This window comes from Cupressus sempervirens, chromosome 1 (genome assembly GCF_028749045.1).
Source record: "Cupressus sempervirens isolate cs-2001-9-10 chromosome 1, ASM2874904v1, whole genome shotgun sequence".
Lineage (NCBI taxonomy): Eukaryota > Viridiplantae > Streptophyta > Pinopsida > Cupressales > Cupressaceae > Cupressus > Cupressus sempervirens.
The window spans coordinates 137,361,070-137,388,203 of NC_143118.1; the positions used below are offsets into that span (position 1 = coordinate 137,361,070).

The window sequence follows — 27,134 nt, forward strand, 5'->3', positions numbered from 1 at the left end:
AGAAATCATTTTCAAGACTGAGAACTTTAATTTTTTGACAAATTGAGCTTCCAAAGTGCATTGCTACATAGGTGTGCCAAATGCATTGGTGCATAGGTGTACTTTTTCCAGTAATGTCATAGAAGATTTTGAGGAATTTGCAAGTGTGCCAGGTGCACTAGTGCACAAGTGCGTTGGTGTGCAGGTGCGCTTTTTCCAGTAATGTCATCTAAGATTTTGAGGAATTCAAAGGTGCACAATGTGCGCAAGGTGCGCTTTTTCAATAGTATTTTGGAAGATTTTGAAGAATTTAAAGGTGCATTGACATTTAACTACCAGTTCCAAATTTAGAGCTTTCCATGCATCAAAAATGCATTCTGATGGCAATTAACTCCTACAGACACCTAGTAAAGATGGAGCTTCTATTTTTGGCACTTCCAGAAACTCCTACATCATCTAATGACTTTCTTCTCCATAATTTCTCATGCTTTCTTTTTTTTAAGACATGTAAAGGCTCATGCACCCATTAAATGATATAAACAAGGGTGGAGTCCTACTTAGCACAAATTAGAGAGTCAATTTGTACATAAATAGATTTGTTTTATTAGTTTAGAAGCATATGATTGCATAAAGATATCTCTCACTCTTAACACAAATTGAGGAATGTAATTTGAATTCGAGGTCACCACTGTTATTTTACAATAATATATGCTTTTGGTGCTCGCATTTGGAGTGTAGTGAATCTTGCCTAAATGTGTTATATTTTGTGGATGTATGCTCATGGAATGTAATTGAGCCAAAAGCTTATTGTGTTATTTCTGGTTGTACGATCTTTTAATTCTAGTGTTTACTATGTGTTTACAAATTTTGCTGACATACTTATTTTGAGAAGAGATCATCATATTGTTCCTACGTAGATTTTTGTCTTGCATGAGCCCACTCTCTGTAGCCTTGCAATTTGATGAAAAGTGAAACATCTTACGATTACTGAATTCCCATCAATGATTGCATCAATGGGTTTAAGGAAGCATTGCTCCTATTCTCATTGGTTGCCTACCAATCTTTTCAAATGCTTAACTCGTAGATGTGTTGTTACCATGGTTTATGTCCGTTAGGAATTTCCTTTCATTTTATTTTCTTAAACTTCTTGTTACCTTATCTTTGTTATTTTCTTTGCTAACCCCTGGTTAATTTAGGAATTCATATAGTTGCATTGTTAGATTGCATTCATTAAAAAATTAAAAAATACCAAAAAATATATCTCTTTTGTGGTTAATTTTGAAATAGCAAGCAGATTGATCATTTGATCTAAAATTGGTTTGAACTAGCAAAGGCCTCCTTGTGAACATTCACATTTATCTCCAACTAAGCAGATTACAGTAGGTCGCAAGATTGCCTAGAACCTTGGAGCTGATCCTTGGATTAGCTTTTCAAGAGAGGAGTTTGAAAGGATTCCTATCGTTAAGCATCATGCAAAATGACAACTCAACAAGTAGGACCCCTGAATGTGGGGAAAGCCAAGAGAGGCATACAAAAAGGAAAACCTTATAATCGTACTTTGGTGGTGAACATCAAAAAGTTTCATCATCATGATTTACTGAAGAAGGCACATCATCACAACATCAACCACACTTACAAGATTCACAACTCACAAGGTATATTAAAGAAGTAAGTGAGCTTGATATTTCAGATGACAATGAACTTGAAGATTTTTTACAAGTACCTGAAGATACCCAAAGTAGCCACAATGATATAATCGACCTAGAGTTGGGTAAGAATGTCATATATTTAGATGACAATACTACATGAAAGGGAAAAAGAAAATCCAATTCCAAAAAATATCATACCTAGGATCTGTTGAGGAATTTTCAAGTAGATTAGGCCTCAAAGTATTTGTTCATAGAACCAGTTGCCAATCCGATTGAAGGTGAACCTCTAGTAAAATGTAGATGCAATATTTGCACCACGATAAATAAGAAGGAAAAGAGGTTACATTTAAAACTCGACACTATAGAAAAGCATATTGATAAAGTTTTAAAAAGAGAAAAGATAGATGGAGTTGAAAAACTAGTGGTGGTTTGGAAAACAATGGATAAATTCCAGCATGTTAAAAAATATGAAATATATAATTATCAGAACAAAATATAGATGAAGCCTGCTAAAGTTAAAGGTTCTATTGAATATTAGCTTGGAAGATAACTGGAAAGTGAACAAATGGGAAAAGATATTTAGTTAATGGTTGTCTTTTATATTTTGAAAACAGGGTGTCCTATGAAAGACTGCCCATCAATGAGTACTTTGTCACACTTTCTGAAAGTTCGTAACTATCCCAATAGTCATTGGTCATTGAACATCGAATGGGAATGGGAAAGTTTTCTTATTGAGGTTGAAAAAGAAGACGTAAAGGAAAAAAATAAAAGAGCCAAATTTTATTGTAGTGTCATTAGACGAAGTTACAATAGTTAATGATACTTCCTAGATATGCATGCATGTTTATACTATACACAATCGTGTCTACCAACCTCTATTACTATATGTTTCTAAAATGGAGTGAAGTGCAAATGCAAAAGATATATATGAACTATTCAAGAAAAATCTAATGATACAAGATGGATATCTTTGGACGAGCCCATCGTCTATTTTAAGAATATCCATGATTTCTTGGACTCATTAACTCCAAGAAGGACAAGTTGAAAAACTTGAAATATTTAGTCCTTCATTCAATGTTAATAGATGTAGAGAGACTCTTAAATTTAGCATCTCTTCTACCCATGCTAGAGGAGATGACGGATATAATGAAAAAGGCCCATAAAAGGGCTATGTTTATTGCAAAATATTCTAGCATGCATAAAAGAACATGCTTGACCCTCGATAATCGCTATCAGTCTAATAGAACATTATCTGATATAAAATTTGATAAGTGGTGGCAAATCACAAACTTGGACAGTCCTGATAACTATCTACATATCAATGCAGACAGGAAGTTATGTGCCAGCATACATGGAATTGACATACTAATTCACTACAATGGAAGGTTGGAGATAAATGAGGAGTGACTAGCAAGGAGGCCCAAGAGGTGAGTGACATGTATTACAAAGAAAGATTTCACCAAGATCATTGAGTCTGTAACTGCTTCTACAAAAGTAATTTCCTTTGATCTTTCCTCAAAAATTAAAGTGAGATTCCCTCTAGATAAACTACTTGAATCCATGGCTATTGTGTTTCCTCAATATTGGAGTCTCAACTCTCCAAGTGATTTTTAAGATAGGCTACTGACTCTGATAAAGCAATTTTGCAAAACTGGAGTAATCAATGGAATAACTATAAATAGAATTCTAGATGAATCTCTTTTGAGAGAGAAATCAGGCCATTTTTCACACACAATGAGGGAACAATATAATTCTATGGAGAACCCTCATGAATAGGGATCAATAACAAGGCTTTGGAATTATCTAGGTCAAAATTTAATGTTGAGAGATTCAATATCAGAATATTTTAAGCTTACTAAATTATGTCTCACCGTGATATTGGGTCTGGTGGAGGATGAGAGAGTTTTTAGTGCTTTTGGATTCATGAAGTCAAATATAAGAAATAAATTAGATAATAATTTGGATACTTTTTTGGGGATTTACAATTCTAGGTATGATGTCCACACTTTTCCTTATGATAGGGCAATCAAGATATGGAGGAAGAAATTTCAAAGAAGAGGGTTGGACAATATTTCTAACTAAAGTGGGATTGGTAGTGCCAATAAGAATGCCACGGGTATTTACTCATGTAATGGTGTTGGTAGTGGTAGTGGAAGTGGACGGACTGGTAGTGCTACTCATGAGCTTGAGATGCAGACTAAGAGTGAAGATAACAAAGGGATTAATGAAGGAAACTATGAGGATAATGAAGGAAACTATGAGTTAGTTGATAGCAAGGAATTTGAAGATTTTGAACCTAGAGATGTTGAGGATGAGGAGATGTGGCAACTTGATCCAATTTAACACTTAGCAATAGCAAGCCATAGATATTTATTAGTAATTAAACTTATTACTGTACTCTTTTTTTACTAATCATGCATATCAAATGTGCATGATTATTAAGCATTGTGGTTGCAACTTGATAACTTGATGATATTGAATGTAAATCTTCTTTTATAATTAATATTCATTGTCAATTGTGCTATTTGAGATTTTTATTAATGTTTTGAAAATATAGCAATTTATATGAGACAATTCCTACAGTGATACACAAGAATCACATGATTGTAATTTCTATTTGCTAGTCAAATTCTAAATAGTAGTGGTGGTAGTACAATTCAAGTGACAAGTCAATAGTCACTAGTTCACTATTTTTGTTTGCCTCATATAAAGAGTCAAATAGAATTTTTTCATTATTAGACAATGTTAACTTGTTATGGTACAATGCATGAAGAATTTCATTAATTTGTGGAAAATATATCATTAGCAAATTGCAATTCATATGATTCAATTCATATTGACTATCATTGTTGGAATTCTTTAGGGTGAATCAATTATCCAAGGTCCAAATGTACAAATAAAACTTTTCACAACTTAGTGAACCCATATCCATAAAACATTTCATCATGCATGCATCCATTATATCATGCAATCACTTAAATGTGTAGGTTATTGTCAAATCAACTTTGCAGAAATGTAAGCATCAAACATAACAGATTCAATAAGACATTTGACACGATGATTTTACATGGAAACCCAATTTGGGAAAAACCCACCAGTAACATGCTACTCATTCTCACTCTTATGAAGTGATGCCCTATGAAAGACACAAAACTAAAGTTTATTGGTGCTTGGCATCAACTAAACTTTACTCGACTTACACTGTATCACTCAGCATACACTGAAATTTGACTTTGCTCAACTCCAATTGATTTTCTGCTCAAATCCAACTAGCATTTCTCGACACCTACTATGTAGATTGTTAAGCTTAGCAAACTTAATTCATTTTACTTGTTCTTTTGAACTTAATCAATGTATCCATCCTTTGCAACCATAAGTAGATATTCAATGCACTATAATATCATTGACTTAACTGATCCTTGTACTCCTTTTCCATATCATAACTCAACCTTTCCTCTAGGTGCTATTGTTACCTCATTTGATCAAATCCTCTTCATCAATCAAACAAATGATAGTACTCAAATTATCTAGGTAGTTGTCTTACCAGCAAATAGCAGGTTTGACATTAGTGACAAAACAATGTTTGAAACACATTCTCATACTTGTATCAATCTGTTTTTAACAATTACCTTATATATATTATAGACATATGATAATTGATACAGTTTAATGAGTTCATTTTACATAGTTGTAACTTATAAACCTTACCAAAAGAATATGACCCTGAATTCCCTTTTATAGTGAGAAGGGAGCAACAACAACTTCAAGTTGATTTGCCTGATGGGAAGAATAGCATCAAATTTAGTATTAGAGTCTCTTTTTCCTTTGAGAGACCTATTCAACATGCTACAATTTGTATTCTGCTACATCTGTCATGTTCAAGAAACAAAGTACAAACTTGAAACTCTTATCTAACCATTACAATAGAAATAAAGTATACAATACAACACTACAAGAATGAATGAATGATTAAAAGTACTTTCACATACTATGACTGATCAAATATGAGATGATTCTACCATCCTTTTAAATATGTCCCATTTAGCTTCTACTAGAATTTGGATGCTTTTTTGTTATGGTAAATGACTTGCAACTTTATCAGAATTTCATATTTGGAAGATATATTTGAATGCAAGAAAGCATCCAATAGTGCCCTTAGATTTTCCAATTGTTTGATGCACTCCACATTTCCTTGAGGATTTGTGTCCCTTGGGAACTTGACTACTTTAGATCTCATTGTGTCCTCCAATTCTTTTAGGTAAGCTTCCCTTCCAATGAATTGCGTTGAATTTATAGTTGCAAAATGATTTGGTATACCAAGACCTTTCATTTATTTTGTTTTGTCAATCATCTTGGTGAGCTTTCTCTGAAATGATGTCAAATATTTATTTGCTTCCCTTAATTTCTAATAGTTTTGAATGATATAAGTTGTCTTTAGTGTTCTAGTAATGCAGACATGAATTCCCTTGCTTGCTAAATACTTGTTATTGTTTGTGTTGGTTTTTTTAAAAATCTTTCTTGCAGTGCTCTCCTTAAAAAGATCAATGCTCTTCTTAACATGCTCTTTGATCTTCTGATAAACAACATCAATACTATCATACAATTCAAACCAATCACACAACTTATCACCATTTGCTTTGATTTTCCCCTAAATGGTTTCTTTTATTTCCTTCACTATATTATTGATTTTGTCCATTGATTGATTCAAGCTATTTTCATAGTTTTTGATTATTTTATTTGTCTCATTTAGCTCTCCCTGTAATTATGGAAAATCATCTTCACCTTGTTTCCTTATTTCATCTGCTTTGTCTTCTCATTGTTCTTTTTTCCTTTCATTCTCCAAATCCTCACTTAATTTATTGTTTAGTTGTGCCACAAAATCCACCTATTCGAACAAACTTACTATGGAATTTTTTTCTTTCTTAAGTTTCATATTTGTTTCTTCCAATTGTTCCCTCAACTTTTTTTAGTTCTTCTACTACCGACATGTTTACATCACCAATTTTTTAAATTGTCTTTCTTTCTTCCAATCTTTTCTTTAGAATTTCCACTAAGCTTAGTAGTTTGATAGATAAGTTATCATATTCTTTTGGGCAGACCTTGGTAGTTTGTTAGATAAATTGTGCATGATGTTTGATGCATGAGTATCTTGGGTCAATGAGAAATCTTGCATCAACCAATAATATTTCTTTATCTTTTGTACTTATCTAATGTTCAAGGAGTAGTCATTATGAGCTCTACTAGGGTTTGTACGACCTCTGTCTAAATCCTCATTGGTTTTTGTCATCTGTCATACTGCATTTACTATAGGAATGAGATTTCATTTATAATGAGTTCGACCTTCTTTGGCCCAACAGTTGACGCTGGTGCTAGAGTTGTTTTTACTAGAGAGAATGGCTTTGCCGACCAAGCACTCATGCAAGTTCGTTCTCAAGGTGTTTCATGAGGTAATTCCTCTCCTAATATTATTTTGAATGTCAAGGAGTTTGATAGTGCATGCACATGGCTAGAATAACAAATCCTATTGGGTATTTTGTGGTTTGTACTCCTTCTGAAAGCATGTTGTAGGAATGGGTTTCCAAGGTTTGGACACCTCAAGGTGTTTGCCTTGAAGGCATTCAAATCCTTACCAAAGGCCTTTTTTCTTTTTCTCTTTAGCATGTGGGCCAAGTTGAACATGTTTTTGTGTGAGGTTCTTGGACTATTAGGTCCTCCCTCTTGGTTTTTCAATGCTAGTTGTGAGATTTTGTTGTTTTAGATGATTGGAAGCTTAAGGTACCCATTTGAGCAGAGTTCCCTGGGCTTCCCATTCCTTATTGGGTTGTTTTTTTACCCGCTATTGCGCAACCCATCGACAAGGTCATGTCCCTTGAACTGAACAACTTTTTCAATGCTCATCTCTAGCGTAGGGTTTGTGTTGAGGTTGACCTATCTAGGGACCTCAAGGATACAGTGGAAATCCAGATAGGTGGTAACACCTTTACTCAAAAGGTGCTTTTCCTTAACCTTCTAAATACTTTTTATTGATGCTAGTTAGCTGAGCATAAGATTAGGGATTGTCCCTTACTAGACCATAACCAACCCTCTACTTTAGAAGCCAAGCCCACTATGACCGCCAAGAAAGATGAATGGACTATGGTCATGAAAAAAGGGAAGGATTTGGCTACGTCTAAGGCGAGCTCTTTTCCTGTGGATCATGGTAAATATAGCTCAAGCTAGATACCCATAGAATCCTCAATTCCATTGCTCCCTTTGCCTCCTATTTCAAACCCTAGAGGCCAGGGGACAGTGGACGTTCCTACCTCAAATCTGTGCCCTCTTTGGACTCGAGCACTAACAAGTGGTGTCGATGATTTCAAAGCAAATGCTATGTTGATCTCGTAGCCCAGATGAGAACGATGAGTTTTTTGATAATGGGAAGAAGCTTCAGAGGGTCATTACTCTTGATGACCTCCCATTTAAGACTCCCTCATTTTTACACAACAACTTCTCCTCTCTAGGGGACAAGGATGACATGCAAGTTGGGTTACCATGAATTTCTTTTCATGGAATGTGTGGGGGCTGACAAACCTCCCTAGAAAATATTATGTTCATGATACCAAGCATCAATTTGATCTTGATGTGCTTTGTCTCCAAGAAGTTGAAGTTTTTGGGTTTCTTATTACCTCAACTTGTCATGTTATTTGGTCGAATAGTGTCATTTTTGCTTCTCAACATGAAGTTGGTTGAGGTGGTGTTGTTACTCTTCTCTCCCCTTGTTTAAATTCCTCTATTATTTCGCATGGTTCTAACCCTCTACACAGGGTGGTTTGGATTTTGTTGTCTTCTTAGAATCATTCTTTTGGTATTGTTAACATTTATGCTCCTAATTATGTTGTTGATTATTCACACCTATGGTGTTGGTTGGTGGATCATTTGCCACCTGTGACATAGGTTTTTTGTGGGGATTTTAACATGGTTGAGCTGGCCTCTGACAAGGAAGGCCTTTTGCCCTTTAGATGGGTAGCTAGTGAATGGGAGGCCTGGTTTTACATGCATAACAAGTTAGGCCTTTTTTTATCCTAATGATAGTCGCTGCCTAGATGGGATTTGGCATACTTAATCCAATTTTTGAGTTGAGTCTGACAGAGTTTTCAAGAGACATAATAGGGTGATTTATATGCAGTCCTTTTTTCCTTTTCTCAAAAGCATGCCTTGCTTATCACTCGCCTGCCTAATGTGACATTGTCAAATTACTCCCCCATTCTCTTTTCTATCACTTGGCAGATAGCTCAGTGTCACCTAAGTAAAACCCAATTTTACCTCAACACTTCCTTGTTGTCCCATCTGCCAACTAGTGCACACATCCTATGTGCTTGGAATCATGAGCCTTAACCCCACACTCATTTTGGATGGATTCAATGGTGGAATGATGCTATCCTCTATACTATGAGATTTCTTTGCATTTACAGTAGACAGCTAGCTATGTACCGCAAGAGATCTTATGAAGCCACTACTCATGATCTGCGTACGGCCTCAGAGGCTCTTGCCATGAATATGTTTGATACGGATCTCTAGGTTTGACTTGCCAATCTTCAGCACTAGAAATAGGTTGTAGATAGATATATTGCTCAGGGAGCTTAGATCAAGGCCCATCTTCATTGGTTGGAGGTCGACAATTAGGCTTCCAAGGAATTTTTTAGTGCTCTGAGGGCTCATCACTTTGCGGTGGGTATTAAATGCATTCGAGAAGATCAGTAGGTTTTCACCAACTTTTTGAACATTCTCCAGGCTTTTGAGCATCATTATGAGCAGGTTTTTATGCCTTAGGGGCCCTCTATTGCACGTGATCAAGTGTTAAAAGCCTGCCTTGATGTTACTCCTAATAGACTTGCTCCTGAACAATATTTTTTTGTGAGAAAAAGCTAATGCTTGCAGACCCAAAGGAAGCTATCCTTTCCATGGTTGATGAGAAAGCCCTTAGATGTGATGGCTTCCCTTATGAATTCTACAAGATGCTTTGGGATGAAATTGGCCCTGATTTGCTTCATGTTTAACATGAAGCATACAACTCTAATTCATTGGGCAACATCACTAATAAAGGGAATATTAAATTCATAACTAAAGCTAGCAATCCTAAAGAAATTTTCGATTGGAGGCCTATCACTTTATTGAATGTCTCCTACAAGATCATTGCCAAAGCCCTGTCTCTTAAAATTCATCATTTGCTCCCTCAGATTGTTTGACCTAAACAAACTGGTTTTATCAAGTCCCACTATATCTTAGACAACATTATTGTTGTCTAGGAAGGTATGGAATGAGCCAAGCAATCCAAACATCAAACGTTATTCCTGAAGATTGATTTCACCAAAGCATATAACCGAATTGAATGGCCTTTTATTTTAGCTATGCTTCAAGCTCTAGGTTTCAGCCCAATCTTTCGATAGTTGGTGAAGATGCTTTTTGGGGATGCCACTACTTGCATTACCATCAATGGTCCACAATCTAAAGCTTTTGGGCTCTTCAGGTCTATCCGTCAAGGTTTTCCTCTTACACCTTCTCTCTATGTTTTGGCAATTGAGGGATTTGGCTATCTTATAGCTAATGCCATTTCACAAGGTCTAGTGCATGGCATTTCTTTATCTGAGTTGACCACTCAGTTGGTTAATGATCATTTTGTAGATGATTCTTTCCTCACTTTGATTTAGGATGAGGAGAACATTGTCAATGCCTTGTAGTGTTTGGATAATTTTTTACTTCCTTCAAGTTCTGCTATCCAATGGCACAAAACCCTTTGCTAGCGACAATCCTTCTTGCTAGGCACTCAATGGTTATAGTAGTATGGATGGAAATGGGTCCAAATTTTTGGGCATTCCCTTTGCTTTTCAAGCATCTCCTGTGGAGTTGTGGAATGTTGTGCTTGCTCAAATTAAGAATAAGCTAGAATATTGAATCACTAAGCCCCTTTCACTTGCAGGGAAGTTCCAAATATGCTCCAAAGTGCTTGTTACTATGCATGTGTGCAATTCTTCATTTTGGGTTCCCTCCAAAGCCTCGTATCTTAAGCTTGAACACCTTCTCTAAGACTTTCTCTAGGCCTTTAATGTTGTGCAGTTTGGCTTTCACAGAGTTTCTTGGGACTTCTATTGTTTGCCCAAAGATTTTGGTTGCTTTGGATTGCTTTCCACCTACAAGCAGGGGATAGCCCTCTGTGCCAAGTGGGTCATATGGGCTCTCACTGGAGATGAGGCCTGGAAACTTTTGTTAGAGCACTATATTTCTCCAGTCTTTCCAGTTAATTGGCTTACCTGGAAGGGGATTGGCTTTCAAACCCTTCTTGTGACTTCTGAACCTATTCAGATTCAAGGCACTTTTGATGTTAAGAGCATTTGGAAATCCTAGGAAGCCATCAAGTAATGGCTTCACTAGGCTGGTAATGGGTTCAGAGATGGGCTCTCAATGAACCAACAAACCTTTGGTGGTCACTCTTATTTGCCACTCAAGGTGTGCCTTTAGCCAAGATTTAAGGAGCCAATGCTTTGTGTTTATTTCGTAGAGGTGTTAAAATGCCCAAAGATTTATTCTCTAGGGTTACTATGAGCCTTCGCTCATGGGAGGATCTACAGGTGTAATATAAGCTTATCTGTTTAGATCGACATACAATTGATCTTCTATTTTCTGTGATCCCTCCCAATTTGTTACACAAGCTTTGAATTCACTCATCTCGCCCTTGGTGGAAAGATTGGAAGTGGTATCTTGCTACTCCAATGACTAGTTACAAGCCCAAGCTAGGGTATCAGTGGTTCGTGTCCCATCTTCCAATGGTTGATACTCTTAACCAGCCTTGGCTTTTGCATTCTTCTCATAAGACTTGGAGTCTTATATTTTCCATTGTCTAGCATACCATAACAAAGCCAAAGATTTCTCACTTTTCCTATTGTCTCCTTTTCTAGGGCTTGCCTTTAGGTCCTCAGCTTTGACATCTAGGAGTTCCAAATATGCCCTTTTTGTGGTCAGACTAAAAACTTCCTACATATTTTTTAGTTCTTTAGATGAGCTCAGAATTATCAGCTCTAGATTTATGATTTTTTCAAGCCTTTTCATCCATAGGCTTTCACTTGGCATATGGTGGTTCTAGATGATACTCCCAGACTCCATTTTAGATATGCATAGATTTGGCATACTTTCAAAATGGAGATATTGTTTACAATTTGGAAAATCGCAATGCTATTTTATTCTCTCACAACTTTCTTGATATTCATGTTGCTATATACTCTAAAGCACGTATATGTAATAATGTCACGATGTAGATACAAGTACAAACTAACAAAGTTGCACTGGAAGTGGCTCACTTGCAAGGCTACTTGCTCACTAGGGAAATGCCCCTTGTACAGTTGCCCGAGTGCCTCTAGATGTTTTGTTCAATAATCATACTCCTCCTCACGGTTGTTGGTGAGGCTAGACCAATTCTAGTCATCGCTTGCAAACCCCTAGGTTGTAGCCTCATTGTTGCTCTCCCAATGGTGGTTTTTGTGGTTGTCATCGCTCGGCCTTGCCTCCTCAAAGGCTAGGCTTGGGTTGGTCCCTGATGGCTCCCCCTATTGCTACTGATGTGGGTTGGCCATCTATTCACCATGACCCCAAGTGGGCTTTCCCCCAGCTGGATGTAGCCTTTTCTCCTCCCAGGGTTGAGGAAGATAAAGACAAGGATGTTGATAAAGATGTTGTTGATGCTGACGGTTGGGCTCCCCCTAAGTAGGGTTCTGATGACAAACACCCTCCTTAGGCTGGCACTTCTCTTGCCGCCTAAAGGTTTTTTGTTTTTGCTTATACATATTTTTTGATGAATAGTTGATCTCCGACCCTAGGCTGTTTGAACTTGCGGGGTGATCTTGTATCCTACGACCCCCTTTTTTGTGAATGTGTATCTTTAAATTTTAATTAATGGAAAAGGTCTATTCATCAAAAAAGAAGTAGTCATTGATGCTTGTGGTTTAAAGTTATGTGTATTTAGCATCTTCTTGTGGACCCATTGGTGATCTTTACCCTAAGTGCATGGAATCTAATGTTCCTTGTGCTTGGAGTTTTTAGCCTCTTTCTTCATTCACTTGTTTCATCTAGCATACCATAGAGGTTCATTTTTCATGGTTTCCTATGATGACATAGCACCTTGCACAATTGAATGACATCTCTTGGATCACGTGTGGACCTATCTTTAAGAGCACGAATCCTATTTCGATCATTAGATAGTTCTTTTGTTCTCTCCTCCAAGGTAGGACCTATTTGTAATTAAATGCCTAACATGTTGATTTATGATCCTATTGGCTATATACGAACTTGAATTAGATTTAGAAGGGTATCAAGAAATCAAGTAGGAAGTGAGGTGTTAGAAGGTATCAAGATCATGAGATTTGAGCTCTAATATTGCAATTCATTGAATTGGTCGCAACCCGAAATGCCTTACAACCAGACATGTTGGATGTTGAAGTATATTTTATCATGCAAGTTGTCTCACCAATTAGTACTTGATTCATGAATAAAGCTAGTTCTTTCTACTAAGATGTGTTTGCTTCTATGTCTACTCTTCAAAAGATGTTAGGAGACTAGAATTGTTTTCCTTCCCTTACAAACCTTGTGTTAGGTGATGACTAATACTTAGCTTCACAAAGTGTTTTCATTAATTGGCAACCAGTCAAGAAGGAAGAAAAAAGACTTTGAGTTAGAATGACCACCCATAGAATCTTACACTAGTTAGGACAAGGACAAACTATGTTAAAGTCACAACAAGCAAATAGGTGGAATGAACAGTCAAGAAAAGAGTGATCATGATGAGTCACTAGAGATGTGACATGATTATAGGATAACAAGGCAACATAATGTGACATGGATATATGTTTGAACACTCATAGACTTCAAGGACATAAGCTACATATAGGCTCACAGGAAGACTGGAAGGCCTAATAGTCTAGCTACCTACTCATAGGTAGTCATAGATGTATGTGACTAGCTCATGTATACTATTCAAATTTTGAATATATCGAGTTGAGCATGATTTTTGAATAGGGTTTTGGTGCCCAAATGTTGGGAAATGTAAATATCTTGTACACTTCATTTTGGTGTCGTTCATGATTTTTGATGAGATCAGAGTTGTAGAGCAAAAAGCTAAACAACAAATAGATTAGTTTGAGACAAGAAGGAACCAACAAGCATAGAAGTTGACACAAGGTGTTCATAAGGAAATCCAAGGTAGAAAGTGGAGATAAAGGGATCTTCAAGGCTTACACAACATATTTATAAGGCAAATTCTGCCACTTATTAGATTAACTAGTATACATTTATTTCTTACCACTGCGTCTATTTTGTAAGCTATTAATCAAGCATGCTTCTTTAGTAAGTATTTTTAAATCCTCGTACAAGGTACCTCCTAGATAGGGTGATGTAAATTCTCTCAAAATGTAGCCTTGACAAACATTTGTAATACTCAGATTATTAACATTCATTATTGGAAGTGTTTAAAGAAAGAACAATTGTAGCTTTTAACTAGGCACCCTTATATCTGTAGTAAAAGGATGGTGGGTATATTACTCCCACCATAGTTTTTATCTCCATGATAAGGTTTCCCACATACAAAATCCATGTGTCATTGATATATGTTTTCTTGTGTAAGTTTACTTGGTAACTTCTATTGTGTTGCTTTTATTATTATTTTTCTTCTTAAGAAACGAGTACTAAAAGTATTTGAAAAAATATCTCAACTAACTAGTTTGAAAGTTAGTATTGATCCACCCCCCTCTCAATACCAATTTGGGACAACACTACCTAGATTAGAACCCCAATTTTAATGTCACAACCAAGCATATTGATTTTAATATTATTTTTGTTAGGTATGTGGTTGACGATGGCATGGAAAAGTTGGTTGTGGTAGAAACTTTGACGAATGTTACATATGCTTTCACTAAGGCTATGTGCATAGTAGTCGAGATGGTGCTTGAAGTCGATGGGCCTCGTCACATGAGAAATTAATTTATGGTGTAGATACTCCTTGATTTTTCAAGGTATTTGACAAGTGGGGAACACTAGGAAAAAATAGTGTCTCAACTTTTCATTTACATAAGGCTACTATTTATTGTAAGTTTACATTTGATAAAAAAAATGGTATAATCTTCTCCCAAAGTTATGAATTAGTTGAATATAAGAATGGTAATAAAATATAATTTCAAGACCATGTATATAATTTTAAATATTAAACTTTCCATTTTTCAAAGCTTTATTTGAAAGTTTTAGAACTAATTTTGAAGGCCTTAGAGGCATTTTAGGGCCTAAAAGCGACTGTAAATAAGTTGAAAGGCTTTCTACAATTAGATAAATTTTCAATGTAAGCATTTGGGCTTTTTGAAAAAAGTGACATTCATATTTCTGTCCACTAAGTTACCAATTGTATTTTTATTAAATTTAAAGAATCAATAACAATTACAAGAAATATGAAGAGATTGATGGACATTACAGTTGCTTCTCGGTTTAAGATGAATGAAGTAACTGGCATATTTTACATAATGGGGATTGTGGCCTAAAATAAATTGTTTCATTTATCTCTTTAAAATAATTTATCACTTCCAATCCATCGTTTAGAGACTACATTAGAATAGATAACTAGGAAGAATAGACCTGAATTTCATAATGTGGAAGACGCACATTTAAATCTGAAACAACAACTTCTGAAATAATTGAAGCCAACTCTTTTGATTCTAGATGATGTATGGGATAGAGTAATCTTAGAAAATTTTCTATTTGATGGCCTAGGATGCAAAACCCTCATCACAACTATAGACAATTCAATTGTACCAAAAACCCTTCTACTAAACAATAATGTTTGCCATTAATGGGCCAAGAAAATGCTCTATCACTTTTCTCCTTCTGGATGTTCGGACAAAGATTAGTTCTATGTACTGCAGATGCAAATCTAGCAAAAGAGGTGTTCATTATTATCTGGTCTCTTTACTATTTTATGAGATTTGGATGAAATCAATTATACTTTCAAATGTGCATTTTTTTTTGTATATCTGAAATTTTTGCTATAGCAAATCCTCTGAGTTTTTGTTGGATTAGTTGGAAGGTAATAAGGACCGGGCCTGCAAGTCTAAAATATTTAATTAATCATTATGACAATTAATTTATACAATTGGTTTCATAAGCAACATAGTATTAAATAATTAAATTAAAGATTTATACACCCAGAATAGAAGTTCAGATAGTTAAATGCAAATATGTGGTGTAAATTATATGTGTGATTATGTTAACAGACAAGCTATACTTTTCTAGCCTCATATAGGTCTATAAATGGTAGTGAAGGACTTATAGGTTGGGAATCAAATATTCATATGAAGATGATGAGGGGGCAGAAAAGGAAGACGTTGTTGACTGAAGGAATTTGTGAAATTGATTTGATTTCTAACACTAGTACATTTGACCCCATTTTTCGACCAAAATTTTTGACCATCTATTAAAATGTGTCAAATTGGTTGGAATAGACAAGGACAAATGTCTTTTTTTTAAACAATCCATCCTCGTGTTGGTCAAAATTTTGACCAATATAGAGTGAACATGTTCAAGCAAAAAAGGGTTTTAGCCTATTTTGAACATTGTTTTGTTTAACGGATGCGAGAGCTTTGTTTTGTTTAACGCGTGCGAGAGCTGCAAACAAGCAATCCCTAATGGATATGAGTACGTGGGAGCTCGAAATCGTGGTTCACCTGAAGGGAGGGGAAAATACTTGTGGGCCGGTAGTTTTAGTTCACATTATCAGTAATTTCTAAATGCCATAAAGAATGGGTCATTTTCTTCTATGTGTTGCCACTGTGCCTCCCCTAGTACGCATAAATTTGAGAGAAAAAATATTCTTGTGAGAAAACGCTATGTATTTCATCTAATTGTTATGTATTATGATTGCAGGTATGCTAAGGAAAGATCAATCCCATACACAAATGAGAGATTGTCGCTACTGATTTTGATCCCAAATGAAGTGTATGGATGTGATTTCCACTTGAGGGTTTAGCATGCACCCCCATCATTCTATTGACTTCAAATGGAAGGACTACTACCCAATGGTTTTCAAGTTTTTCTCGCATCTAGATCTTTGCATTGAAAAATACCTTTTTCATGAGAAATAGCTTTGGCAGGTTCAGGGTTTAGGAGGAACCTTCCCTGTAAGTGTACCCATTCTTTTACTGATGCCTGAACTCTAAAGTAGTGATAAAAGGACCATTCTGTATTATTCATATTCAGGACAAGCCATATATAAGATGAATCAATATGCCAATGACTCAATAGTCACAGAAACAGATAAGTGCATATAAATGCAAAGAAAAAAGATGTTGGAACCATTTGATAGAAATATTTTTCTTTGGAATTGAATGCAAATTTGTTTGCATGCATAATAAAGTAAAGAATTCACTTTCCCATTGTAATATATTGCTCACGTAGGTCTGTGGTTTGTACATATAAAGTGGCCCGCACTTCAGTAGATTGAACACTGCCAGTGATGGAGGAATCAATGAATGATTTCAATTCTGCATATATATTATCATCTTTCTGAAAACAACTATAAAACATTATGACTGTCCATATTTCTAAAAGTTATTCTCTGTAAATATTTGTCAAAGACTCAAAATCTTTTAAATATCAAACACTAAATAATACCAATTATATTTTATACTGCACCTTGAATCAATCATTCATCTCTTCAATACTTGATAACCATACGGAGTACTATCAATTAGACTTTACAAAATCTGCAAATAGAAATAGACTCAATGTATTGCACTACTCTATCGAGTTGCAATTTTCTATTATCCACCAGTTTGGCATCGGTTAATGCTTATTGAATTTAGGAACCGTTCTTCAAAATCATCTAAAACACCAACCAACTATTTCGTGAATGCGCTCAATCTTCCTCAATAATGTGATTGTTACTTCAAGAGAAGTTATGCGGCTTACATCGAATTGATAACCAGTCTGAATACTTGGAACATAACTGATCTCAAAATCACATAACAGTTTCTTTAGATAATCGGTTTGGTTTTAAGACATTTGAACATTTGTCACTACCATGGAATCTAATTCACAAAGCAAACTTGATAACTAAACCATATATAATTATTGGGTCTGGTTACAATTTACTATATTCCATATATATATATATATATATATATATATTTGAGAATAGACTGTAATATTGAACTTCAAGACCATAACCCTTGAAATTTATTTGCACCAAACGGAACATAGTTGTTCTTGAATATCATTTACAAATAAAAGATAAAGATGGAAACTATTCAATCCAAATAAAATCCCAATTAAATAGAATATTAAAAGGATCGAAATAACATCCACCAGCCTTACAAAATTCATGAGACATAAATAGAAACATAGCACATGATATGTTGTTCCAAAGATAACTGTTTCTCACAATTCAAACATGACATAAATATTGAAAAGTTGTGGCTATGCCTTTCGGCCAGCAAGTAAAACAACTCTCAAAACCATTACATCCTTTTATTTAATTCCCAAGATCTTCTACAATATCACTACTACCCCCAATATATCATTCTCGGTTGTGACATAATATATATTAAAATATTTCTGGAGAAGACAACCGAAAACTCCCTATAACTAACCACATAACCGAACTAACTCTTAACTTACTCTTCCTCGCACATCTAACATACTAATGATCGATTGTAAACATATAAACTAAACTAGTTAAGTATGGTGGAGTTTATTTATTAACCAAAACACTTAAATTCTACCAACTAAAAATATCATTAAAATACTAAGACTTCTACCCATCCAGTTACATTAAAATAACCATGAAAATGCATGTAGAATCGTGGTTCTATGAAATGAGTGGAGTCTTGGGATGCCCCTACATCAGCCAGTGCTAGTAATTCAAACATATGTTGATAGTTCTAAAATAGACATAATTTTCACACGACAACTTATGTCTTGCTATATTCCATTCCAAGTTTATGTTCGCTCTATTGCAGAAGCATAATGTTTTCCTCCTTATTGAAGATGTTCACCTTTTGCCACATCACGAAGCACGATCTTATAGCCTCTTCCAGTCCAATGATTAAGCCCATCGTCAAACAAGGGATTTTGTATAATCATAGTGCTATAATGCCCATTTCTAACTCTGTTGTTGATTTCACCCTTTAAGGATAGACAAAAGTCACATCATTTTCCCATTTTAATCATGGATGTACAGCGCTAAGCTCAATATGGCCAGTTATTAGTAAGAAAATAATCAAGACCTCAGTATACTAGTTACCTTCAAAAACCTATCAGAACCTATGCAGTCTTGCATTGTAGTAGATCGGAATCAATGTGCCAAAATTAAGATAATCAATGGATAACTAATTTGGAATTGTTAGATTTCTTGACAACAACATAACATTTTAATCTATTCCACAAAATACTCTAAAGGGTTCCAATGATGCAAGAATTGTTCATAGACATGTCTCACAACCAGATAAATTTGATTGTGAATACAAAATTTGAAGAGCGGCAAATATTTTCTCTAAGTAAAGAAAGAAATAATCACTCATCTTCCATGGATGCAAAGCTATTAGCAAATGAAAATATTTGTTTCCATCTGTATTTGCAATAGTTTCAAACTAGAATTTGAAATTTCTTCCCAGGTCTACTTAGCTTATGTTTTGTTCGAGTATACTCAATTCATTATACTATGCACATGCAAAAAATGAATAGCATCCATTTTTACTGGATAGTAGCACTAAAATGTTGAATTCAGTACCCTCAAAACATTTTTTTCTTGTTAACCCAATTTATGGTTGTGATTGCTTTTGTAAACAGTTGATAGAAAGCAAGTTTTCATTTGATTGTTTGCTATATCCATACTCCTATGTATAATGATTCTCAGTAATTAAATTAGGTTATTCTCAATGCTGCGATGGATTTCCATTTAACAAAAAAAAGTTTTCATTTATAGTAATTGCATATTTTACTTAAGATTTTGAAGGAATCATAGATTTTGATTTAGAACCAAAGAGCATCTTTCCAAAATTACTTGATTTAATTTCCTGAACCTAGATTATTTCCTTTACCATTTTATGCATTAAGATATCCTAAATTCCTAATCCAAAATGATTCAGTTCTTCAAGCATATTTGAGAAAATTGATTGTTACAATTTTAGTGGGAATGTTACGAGCTCTGGAATTCTTATATTTTGGTTGTTATCTCAAGATATTATAATATTACCAACATTTTATGACTTAGTTTTTTTTACACAATGTTTAGGCATCTTCGAGAACTTTTAAAAATTGATGCAGCTGATTATATGCTTTCTATTTGTGGAAATGATGCTCTGCGGGAACTCTCCTCCCCAGGAAAGAGTGGCAGTGTATTTTATCTTTCTCATAATGATCAGTTCATGATAAAGACAATGCGAAAATCTGAAGTAAAGGTAAAATTCAAAAACATAAACTTGTTTCCATTGCTAGTCCACTGATTTCTCTTGCGGTATCTTTTCCATTGTATTTTATTATTTCCCTTTTTTTGAACGAATCAAGACCAACTTAAAGCTCATCGCAAGTTTGATGAATAGATAAAATAGTATCATAATCTAACAAGGTATAGGAGTTCGGTTTAGTGCTGGTGATGAATAGATAAAATGTTTGAGCATTTGGGTTCACATCCCCAAGGATTTTGATACTATGCATATTCCAAATTCAAGTTAGTTGTCTAGTTTCCCCTTCATTTTATAAGGTATTCCAATGGAACTCTGCTTTGAACCTAAATCTAACTTTTAGCTAATGAAAATTACATACTTGCATTACTTATGTGCTCTTCATTTTTGTGGGCTGGTTCTAGTTTATTTTTACTTTAGATCTACTTTCTACTTTCCCACAATGAATGGGTTTATACCGGTGCGAATTTGTAAAAAGTGGTCTTTTCTTTTTTCAATAGATTGTCCTTTATCCGTAAGAAAATGATATACATGGATAAGTAGGCATATTGATATATCTTCATGATATTTAGGCATCTGAGTGTTATGTGTTTGTAGAATATTTTGTTGACATATTGAATTGTAAGTGCAGAAGATATTTGTTAGAGAAAGCTAGATGAAAAGTGAAATCCTCAAGGCAGTTACATCATTAAAAGAACTTACTACAAGAATGTTATAACCACAGTACAAATTGCCTGAACCTATTTAGTTGTCCTGTTCTGAATATAAGTTTTTTGATTGCATTCTGATCCAAAGCTATGTAAAAGTAAACATGTTCTACTGATAAAATGTTAAATTGAGCATCTAATACCATCTTCATCTGTAGATATGAGATATCTTGAGTTGGATGTGAAACTGTTTATGGGTGCAGTGGCGTAATGTACAAAATGCATTTCAGTATATTTAAGTTTGTGTGTTTGTCCCTAGACATATGGGATTCACAAAATTTTGAATTTATCACACTTGCTTTTGGGTGTACAAAAAATTTACATTTTAAACACCATGCATACTAATTTAGTCTCATCTATGCCATTTTTGCAATTAGTCGAAGAAAGTAGGAGTTATTGTTCTTAGTTTATTTGGCAATTTTTGTCAGCATCCTTGGAAATTGATGCATCTTTGTATCTTAAGATGCTAGGTGTAACTAAATGAGTCCTTTAAGCTATACATTTAGGTGTGGTAGCCAACTAATGCTTGTTGTAAGGTACACAAATTTTATATTGTCGGATTCCCTCAGTTTGCCTTAATGTTCCACCGGGTTTCAACATCCTATTATTTTTCTTTTCTTCATCATTTACTAGTGTGACCATTTTATAGCTACTTCTTTGTATGCTACCAAATTACTATAATCATGTTCATACTTATGAAAAAACATTGATCACTAAATTTTTTGGTCTACATAGTATCAGAGCAACAGGAGGACAAAAGGTATTTTCTATACCTTCTTACTGTGTTTTCCATTTAATCATTGACATAATATGTCAATTTTTGGTAACTAGACCTTATTTTCAAAATTAAATATGAGGAGCCACACTTGTATATTTAATATTAATACCATTAATGTATAAGCAGAGGTAATATGATTTATCATGTTGAGATGTTTCTGTTTCTAGACTCCAGATGTTATTAATGGGACTCCTTTGCCATTATGAATCCAAAGTGATTGTGAAGCAAAATGTATCACATATTCTTAAAAATTGGATTTGGAAATTTGTAGCAAGTTCAACTTATAGTTATGGGAAATATGTTCTGTTCAGAGCTTCGCCTACATAGGCAGTTCAATCTAAAAGGCCCATCTCAAGGTTGATCAACAAACAAAGTTGAAATTGACGAGACTACAACTCTCAAGGATCTAGATCTGGAGTTTGTGTTTCAACTTGAGCCAAAATGGCGCCAGACACTTCTAAAGCAAGTTTCTTAAGCCCTTGTTGTAATTCTTTTGGGATGAAATGCTTTTATATTTATTTGGCTATATATTGCAATCATGAAAATAAATCAATGTCAATTCAATGTACAAATTCCCACAACATTTCCTCGTGCCAACCTATTACTGGCTTGTGAAACATTTTGTATTTTAACTTAAAAATTGTTTTCCATGGATCAAAAACATATTATCAAATTATGATACAAATATTTCAAGACTACAAATGTCAAGTAAGAGTTGGCTTGCATTCTTAGTTTAATGTAAAATTTCCCACAATCTTCCACAAAAAAATTGTTAATGAACAAGAATTTATTATAGCATAACATGTATAATTTTGGGGGTGTGTCGGTCAAAGATAAATATCATATTAGATGATACAATTGGCTGGTAACATCTTTGAAAGGCTTTAGATATTTATCACTATTCTAGAATTTATATTGTGAATATATTCCCATTATTCATGTAGGTTATCTCTAATGCTTCAACTAGTTGTAATTTGCCACTATTTATCTGTACTGATAAAATGTATTCATGTGCAGACAAATCAAGTGTGATTGCAACTTTTTGGAAGCCAAGAGAATAATAGATTACAGTCTTTTATTAGGTCTTCATCTTTGGGCACCATGATATGGTACACCTTTTTCACCAAAGAGTTCTTCCACGGATGCACATCTGTCTAGTGAATTTAAAAAAAAACCCACATCTGATGGTAAGCTTTTTCTCTAAGGCAAATTTTGTTGAGTGATCTCTAAAGCTAGATTATGTTTGTTGTATGCCCTATGACAGCTGATTTTCTTGATGGGGTTAAACTTGTTTGTAATAGCCCCAATCAAATTCATGGCCAATAGTGCCATATCAATTTTAGTTGTCTTTGTAGTCTGCTTATTGACACATGAATAAATACCTATCTCGACGAGGAAAGAGAAATGTGACTTGTGATCTCTAACTATCATCTTATGAACCTCAATCACTTATGTGTGATGTCCAATAGGATCAACTTGTTGCTAGAACACTTGGGCATCTTGTATGGTGCTCTACAAAACTCAACCACTCTGACATAAGTGAGTTTTGAATTGGATTTTCCAATTGCCCTAATTTTTAGCTGAAATATTGCCTCCATTCATTCCTGCTTGCACAGATAAAAGCATCAAATAATATCTCTTTTGGCTTTCTAATCAGTTTGTTTCATCCAATTTTTCATTACCTGATTTATCTTTTTTATTTACAATACGTCCATCTCATTATACTTTATACAATTGTCCTGTTTGTAACGAGGATTTTGAGGTTTTCACAGGTAAACACTTTTGATAGCAAGGTTTTCGTAAATATGATTATATCTTTTTCTTCTATTATAAGAACAAGGTGGTGGTTGTATATTTTTTTTGTCTCATGAATTTTACAAGATATAATGCAATGCATATTTAACAAGTTGTAAGCACCCTATTCTCCATTTTGTCTAACACTTAAAAGAATGAGTGAATTTATTTCTGGGTTCAAATGTGTAAGTTTTTTTTAGCATCAAAGTTTCAAATCACATTTCATGATCCATCATCAGAATAAGAGAATGCAAGAATAGAAATTATTAGAATATTGAAATTCTGGCTATTGTCTTTTTCATTTGCCAAAAAATCATTGATCATATAAACTGGAAACATATGTTTCATTTGTGCTTCGTTATTTTGTTCTAAAATATTCTTTTAGTGGTCTTTTACTTTTCATTTCATCTTGCTAATTGAAGGATATCATGAGAGAAATTTCTTGTATTCACTGAAATGCATTTCTTTGCAATGCCTCTGTATATTTAAATTAACAAAGTTGCCTTGGATCCCTTTGCATGCTCCTCTGCTTTCCTTCTGGAGTGAGTGATAATCTGAGTAAATGTAACAAGGCAAATACTTGCCTCTTGCACATTTTCTAGCCCATGTTTATGTTACTAAATATGAGTCATGAACTCACTGATTTTTTCAGTTGTCAATAGTTTCCGGTGAGGGTTGTGATTTTAATTTTTTAATATGTGGGACACTATTTTGGCATTGAGGCATCATTACAAAAGTAATATCTATTGTTTTTTGACCTGCCACGTGATGGAATTTTTTATAATTACCAGCAGTTTGGTTGTTTTCCTAGCTCGTTTTATAAGGCTTTTCAAGTAGAGATTTTCTTCTTTGCCACATTCAGTGGATATATATGCCATTAATTAAAACATTCTATGGATATTTATGCGATTGAGTGTGTGGACACTAAAATTAAACTTTGCAAAGGAGCAAGAATGTTGAATTCGAAGACTGTAGCTGATGTGGCTTCAATGAATGTTGCTAAATTAGATGAGTTGATCAAGAAATATTCAACTGAGATCCCCACTAGTGAAAATGAATTGTATAGAGATCCAAACCCACAACCTGTCACTGAGTTACCAATGAAGATTTTCCAAACAAAGCAGTTGTTTGATAAACCATCAACTAAGGTTCGAACAGGCACAGAAGCAACTCAGTTGGAGAATGGCTAGGTATTGCGTGATGAGGTTAAAGATGGTGTGATTAATAACAATTTTCTTTCTGAATCCCAACAATGTTCTAGTTTTGTGACTCATGAATTTGAACATCTGGGGGACAGATTGATCAAATTAATGGATTGTGATACAGAGTTTGTAGCTGTGAAAAATTGTTTCCTTACTAGCCTAAATAAAATTGGACTTGCAACCAGTGGTACTGGTATTTATCAAAATTCACATATAGGTAGGTTGGAACAGGCTCGAGTGTAGATTTTCAACAAACAGGCTGAGATAACAAGAAATTATTGTGGTACAGCAAAAGTTAAATATGCATGGCATGGGGCATCTGATACAAGTATATCATCAATTATAATACAGGTACAATCAGGTTAGTTTCTATTTTGATCTTTATAATAATCAGCTTTTTGGCTTTTTAGTTGATGGTATATATTTCACTTTCATTTGGATTCTGACTCACTCTTACATGCATAAATGTTCCCTAGAAACTTACGAAATAGAGAAGACATTGCCAAGTATCTTTTGAATTTGGATGTAAATTCAGCTCATTATGATCCAAAGACTCGGTCCATGAGAGAGGATCCTCAACTTGACAGTGATCCAATGAGAAGTTTTACAGGGTATGCTGCTTGTTATAATGTATAAATATTAAATATTGATGCTCTGAAGAGTAATCATATTCTTATTATGATGCTCTAGTTTGACTTGCATTTCATAAAATTTTACAAGGAGATAATGAATATATAACTACTAGCCAAGCTCAAGATTTTAAGCAACTAAATATACATGCATGGGAAGCCTTTGAGAAAGGACAGGATATTCACTTACAAGCAACTCCATCCCAAGTAGAACTGTTGTACCAGGAATTTAAAATCAAGAAAGAAAAGTTGAAGTCCCAAACAAAGGAGGATATGATGCTGAAGTATGGAAATGCAACATTTGAAGAAAAACCTCCAGTTGAGCTACTAATGGGTCAAACTGAGAATCAAATTGAATATGACAGAGCAAGTTGTGTAATTAAAGGCTAGGTAAGCCATATTGGAACTTCATCGTCTGTTTTGTGATGAGATGAATTGGTTTGAAAAGGCTGATTCTGAAATTCTTGACTGGTGAAATATTTTAATTGAATGACTAGTTTTTCCTTTCCTTCTATAGGCTAGACATGAACTGATGATTCAAATCTCTTTTATCAGGAAAAAGTTGTGCCAAAGATCAAGTATGAGGAAGAAATTTTCATTAACAACCACACTTCTGTTTGGGGTTCTTGGTGGAAAGATCACCAATGGGGTTACAAATGTTGTAAACAAGCAACAAGGAATAACTATTGTACAGGGTTGGGAGGGATTGAAGCTACCAAAGCAAAAACTGATCTGATGAAAGCGAACTTGATTCGGAAGGAATCTATAGAAGCTTTTTGCCCTTTGCTTTGCTCATAATATTTTTTCTATCAAAATATTAGTTTAGATACATGATTGTTCTGACCCATAACTATGCATATTAATAACATTTAAGGAATGTATCTTTGTGCTTGCAAAACCGATTCCATTTAAGAATATGATTCTAAGGGAAAAGGTTTGATTGGAACTTTTTAGGTAAATCCAAAGCATACTGTTTGTGGCAAAATAAAGCCAATCATTTAACCTATTACAAAATAATATTAACAAAAGTGCAGTTACTACTTTTCAAAGGCAACAAGGTAACATTACAAATCAAATGTTGCAAATTGATGGCATGACCATCATACCAAGAGAAAGCATAAATGAATCAATATACATTTGTAATTGACTTTGACCTAGTCGAAGCATGTTTTTGCTAACAATTGTATTGAGTTTTAAAAAGGTGAAATTGACCATTGTGATGAGTCAAACTTGTACCTTGTCAAATTGTATTAGAATTTTGACAAACACCATGTAATTGGCAAGTATCCAATCTTACAACCATTGATTTTCTGTGTTTGATCTTACCAGGAGGATGAGAGGAGAAGGGAAGAGAAGGATGAAAGAAAATGTAAATACAATGTTAAATGGAATGATGAGGTAGGAACACTTTTTGCATTCTTGTTTTGCAGGTCATCATTGTGGATTAAATTGACTGTCCCATGCCTCTATTAGAAACTTATCTATGTTTGTGCTTTGCTTCTTGCAGATCACTGCTGAGGACATGGAGGCATAACGAATGAAAAGAATTCATCACGATGATCCAATGAAAGACTTTCTACACTAATTCATGTCTCTGTTTCTATAATTTTTTGCTACATCATTTAGAGAAAATGAAAAGTTAGAATCAAAATTGTGATTAACAACGTATTTCATATCTATAATTGCTGTCTAAATATTTCACGGGACCAAGAAACAAAATTTACTATACTAATTAGATAGGGATTGGTTAGTTCTCTATGTCTACTCATGAAAGCAAAATGTAAAATATTATGAATATTAAAGTATTGCCATCGATAAATTCCTTGTTCTTGACAAAGTGTTGAGGTCATCAAAATTGATTGATTCTAGCAGGTTTTGCCAATATTTATAATCAGTGGAATAACATGCATTTTATAATAATTGAAACATTCA

At 34.4% G+C, this 27,134-nt stretch overlaps 1 protein-coding gene across 1 annotated transcript; it reads left to right on the plus strand.

Annotated features, from left to right (window-relative positions):
- The first annotated feature begins 19,724 nt into the window (after window positions 1-19,724).
- On the plus strand, window positions 19,725-26,932 carry LOC149576552 (phosphatidylinositol 4-phosphate 5-kinase 9-like). The gene is made up of 3 exons (XM_089816548.1): window positions 19,725-20,089; window positions 26,532-26,600; window positions 26,710-26,932. Exons 1-3 carry the CDS (start codon window positions 19,916-19,918, stop codon window positions 26,734-26,736), a joined length of 270 nt encoding a protein of 89 aa, XP_089672674.1. The 5' UTR covers window positions 19,725-19,915; the 3' UTR covers window positions 26,737-26,932.
- Window positions 26,933-27,134: the final 202 nt, after the last annotated feature.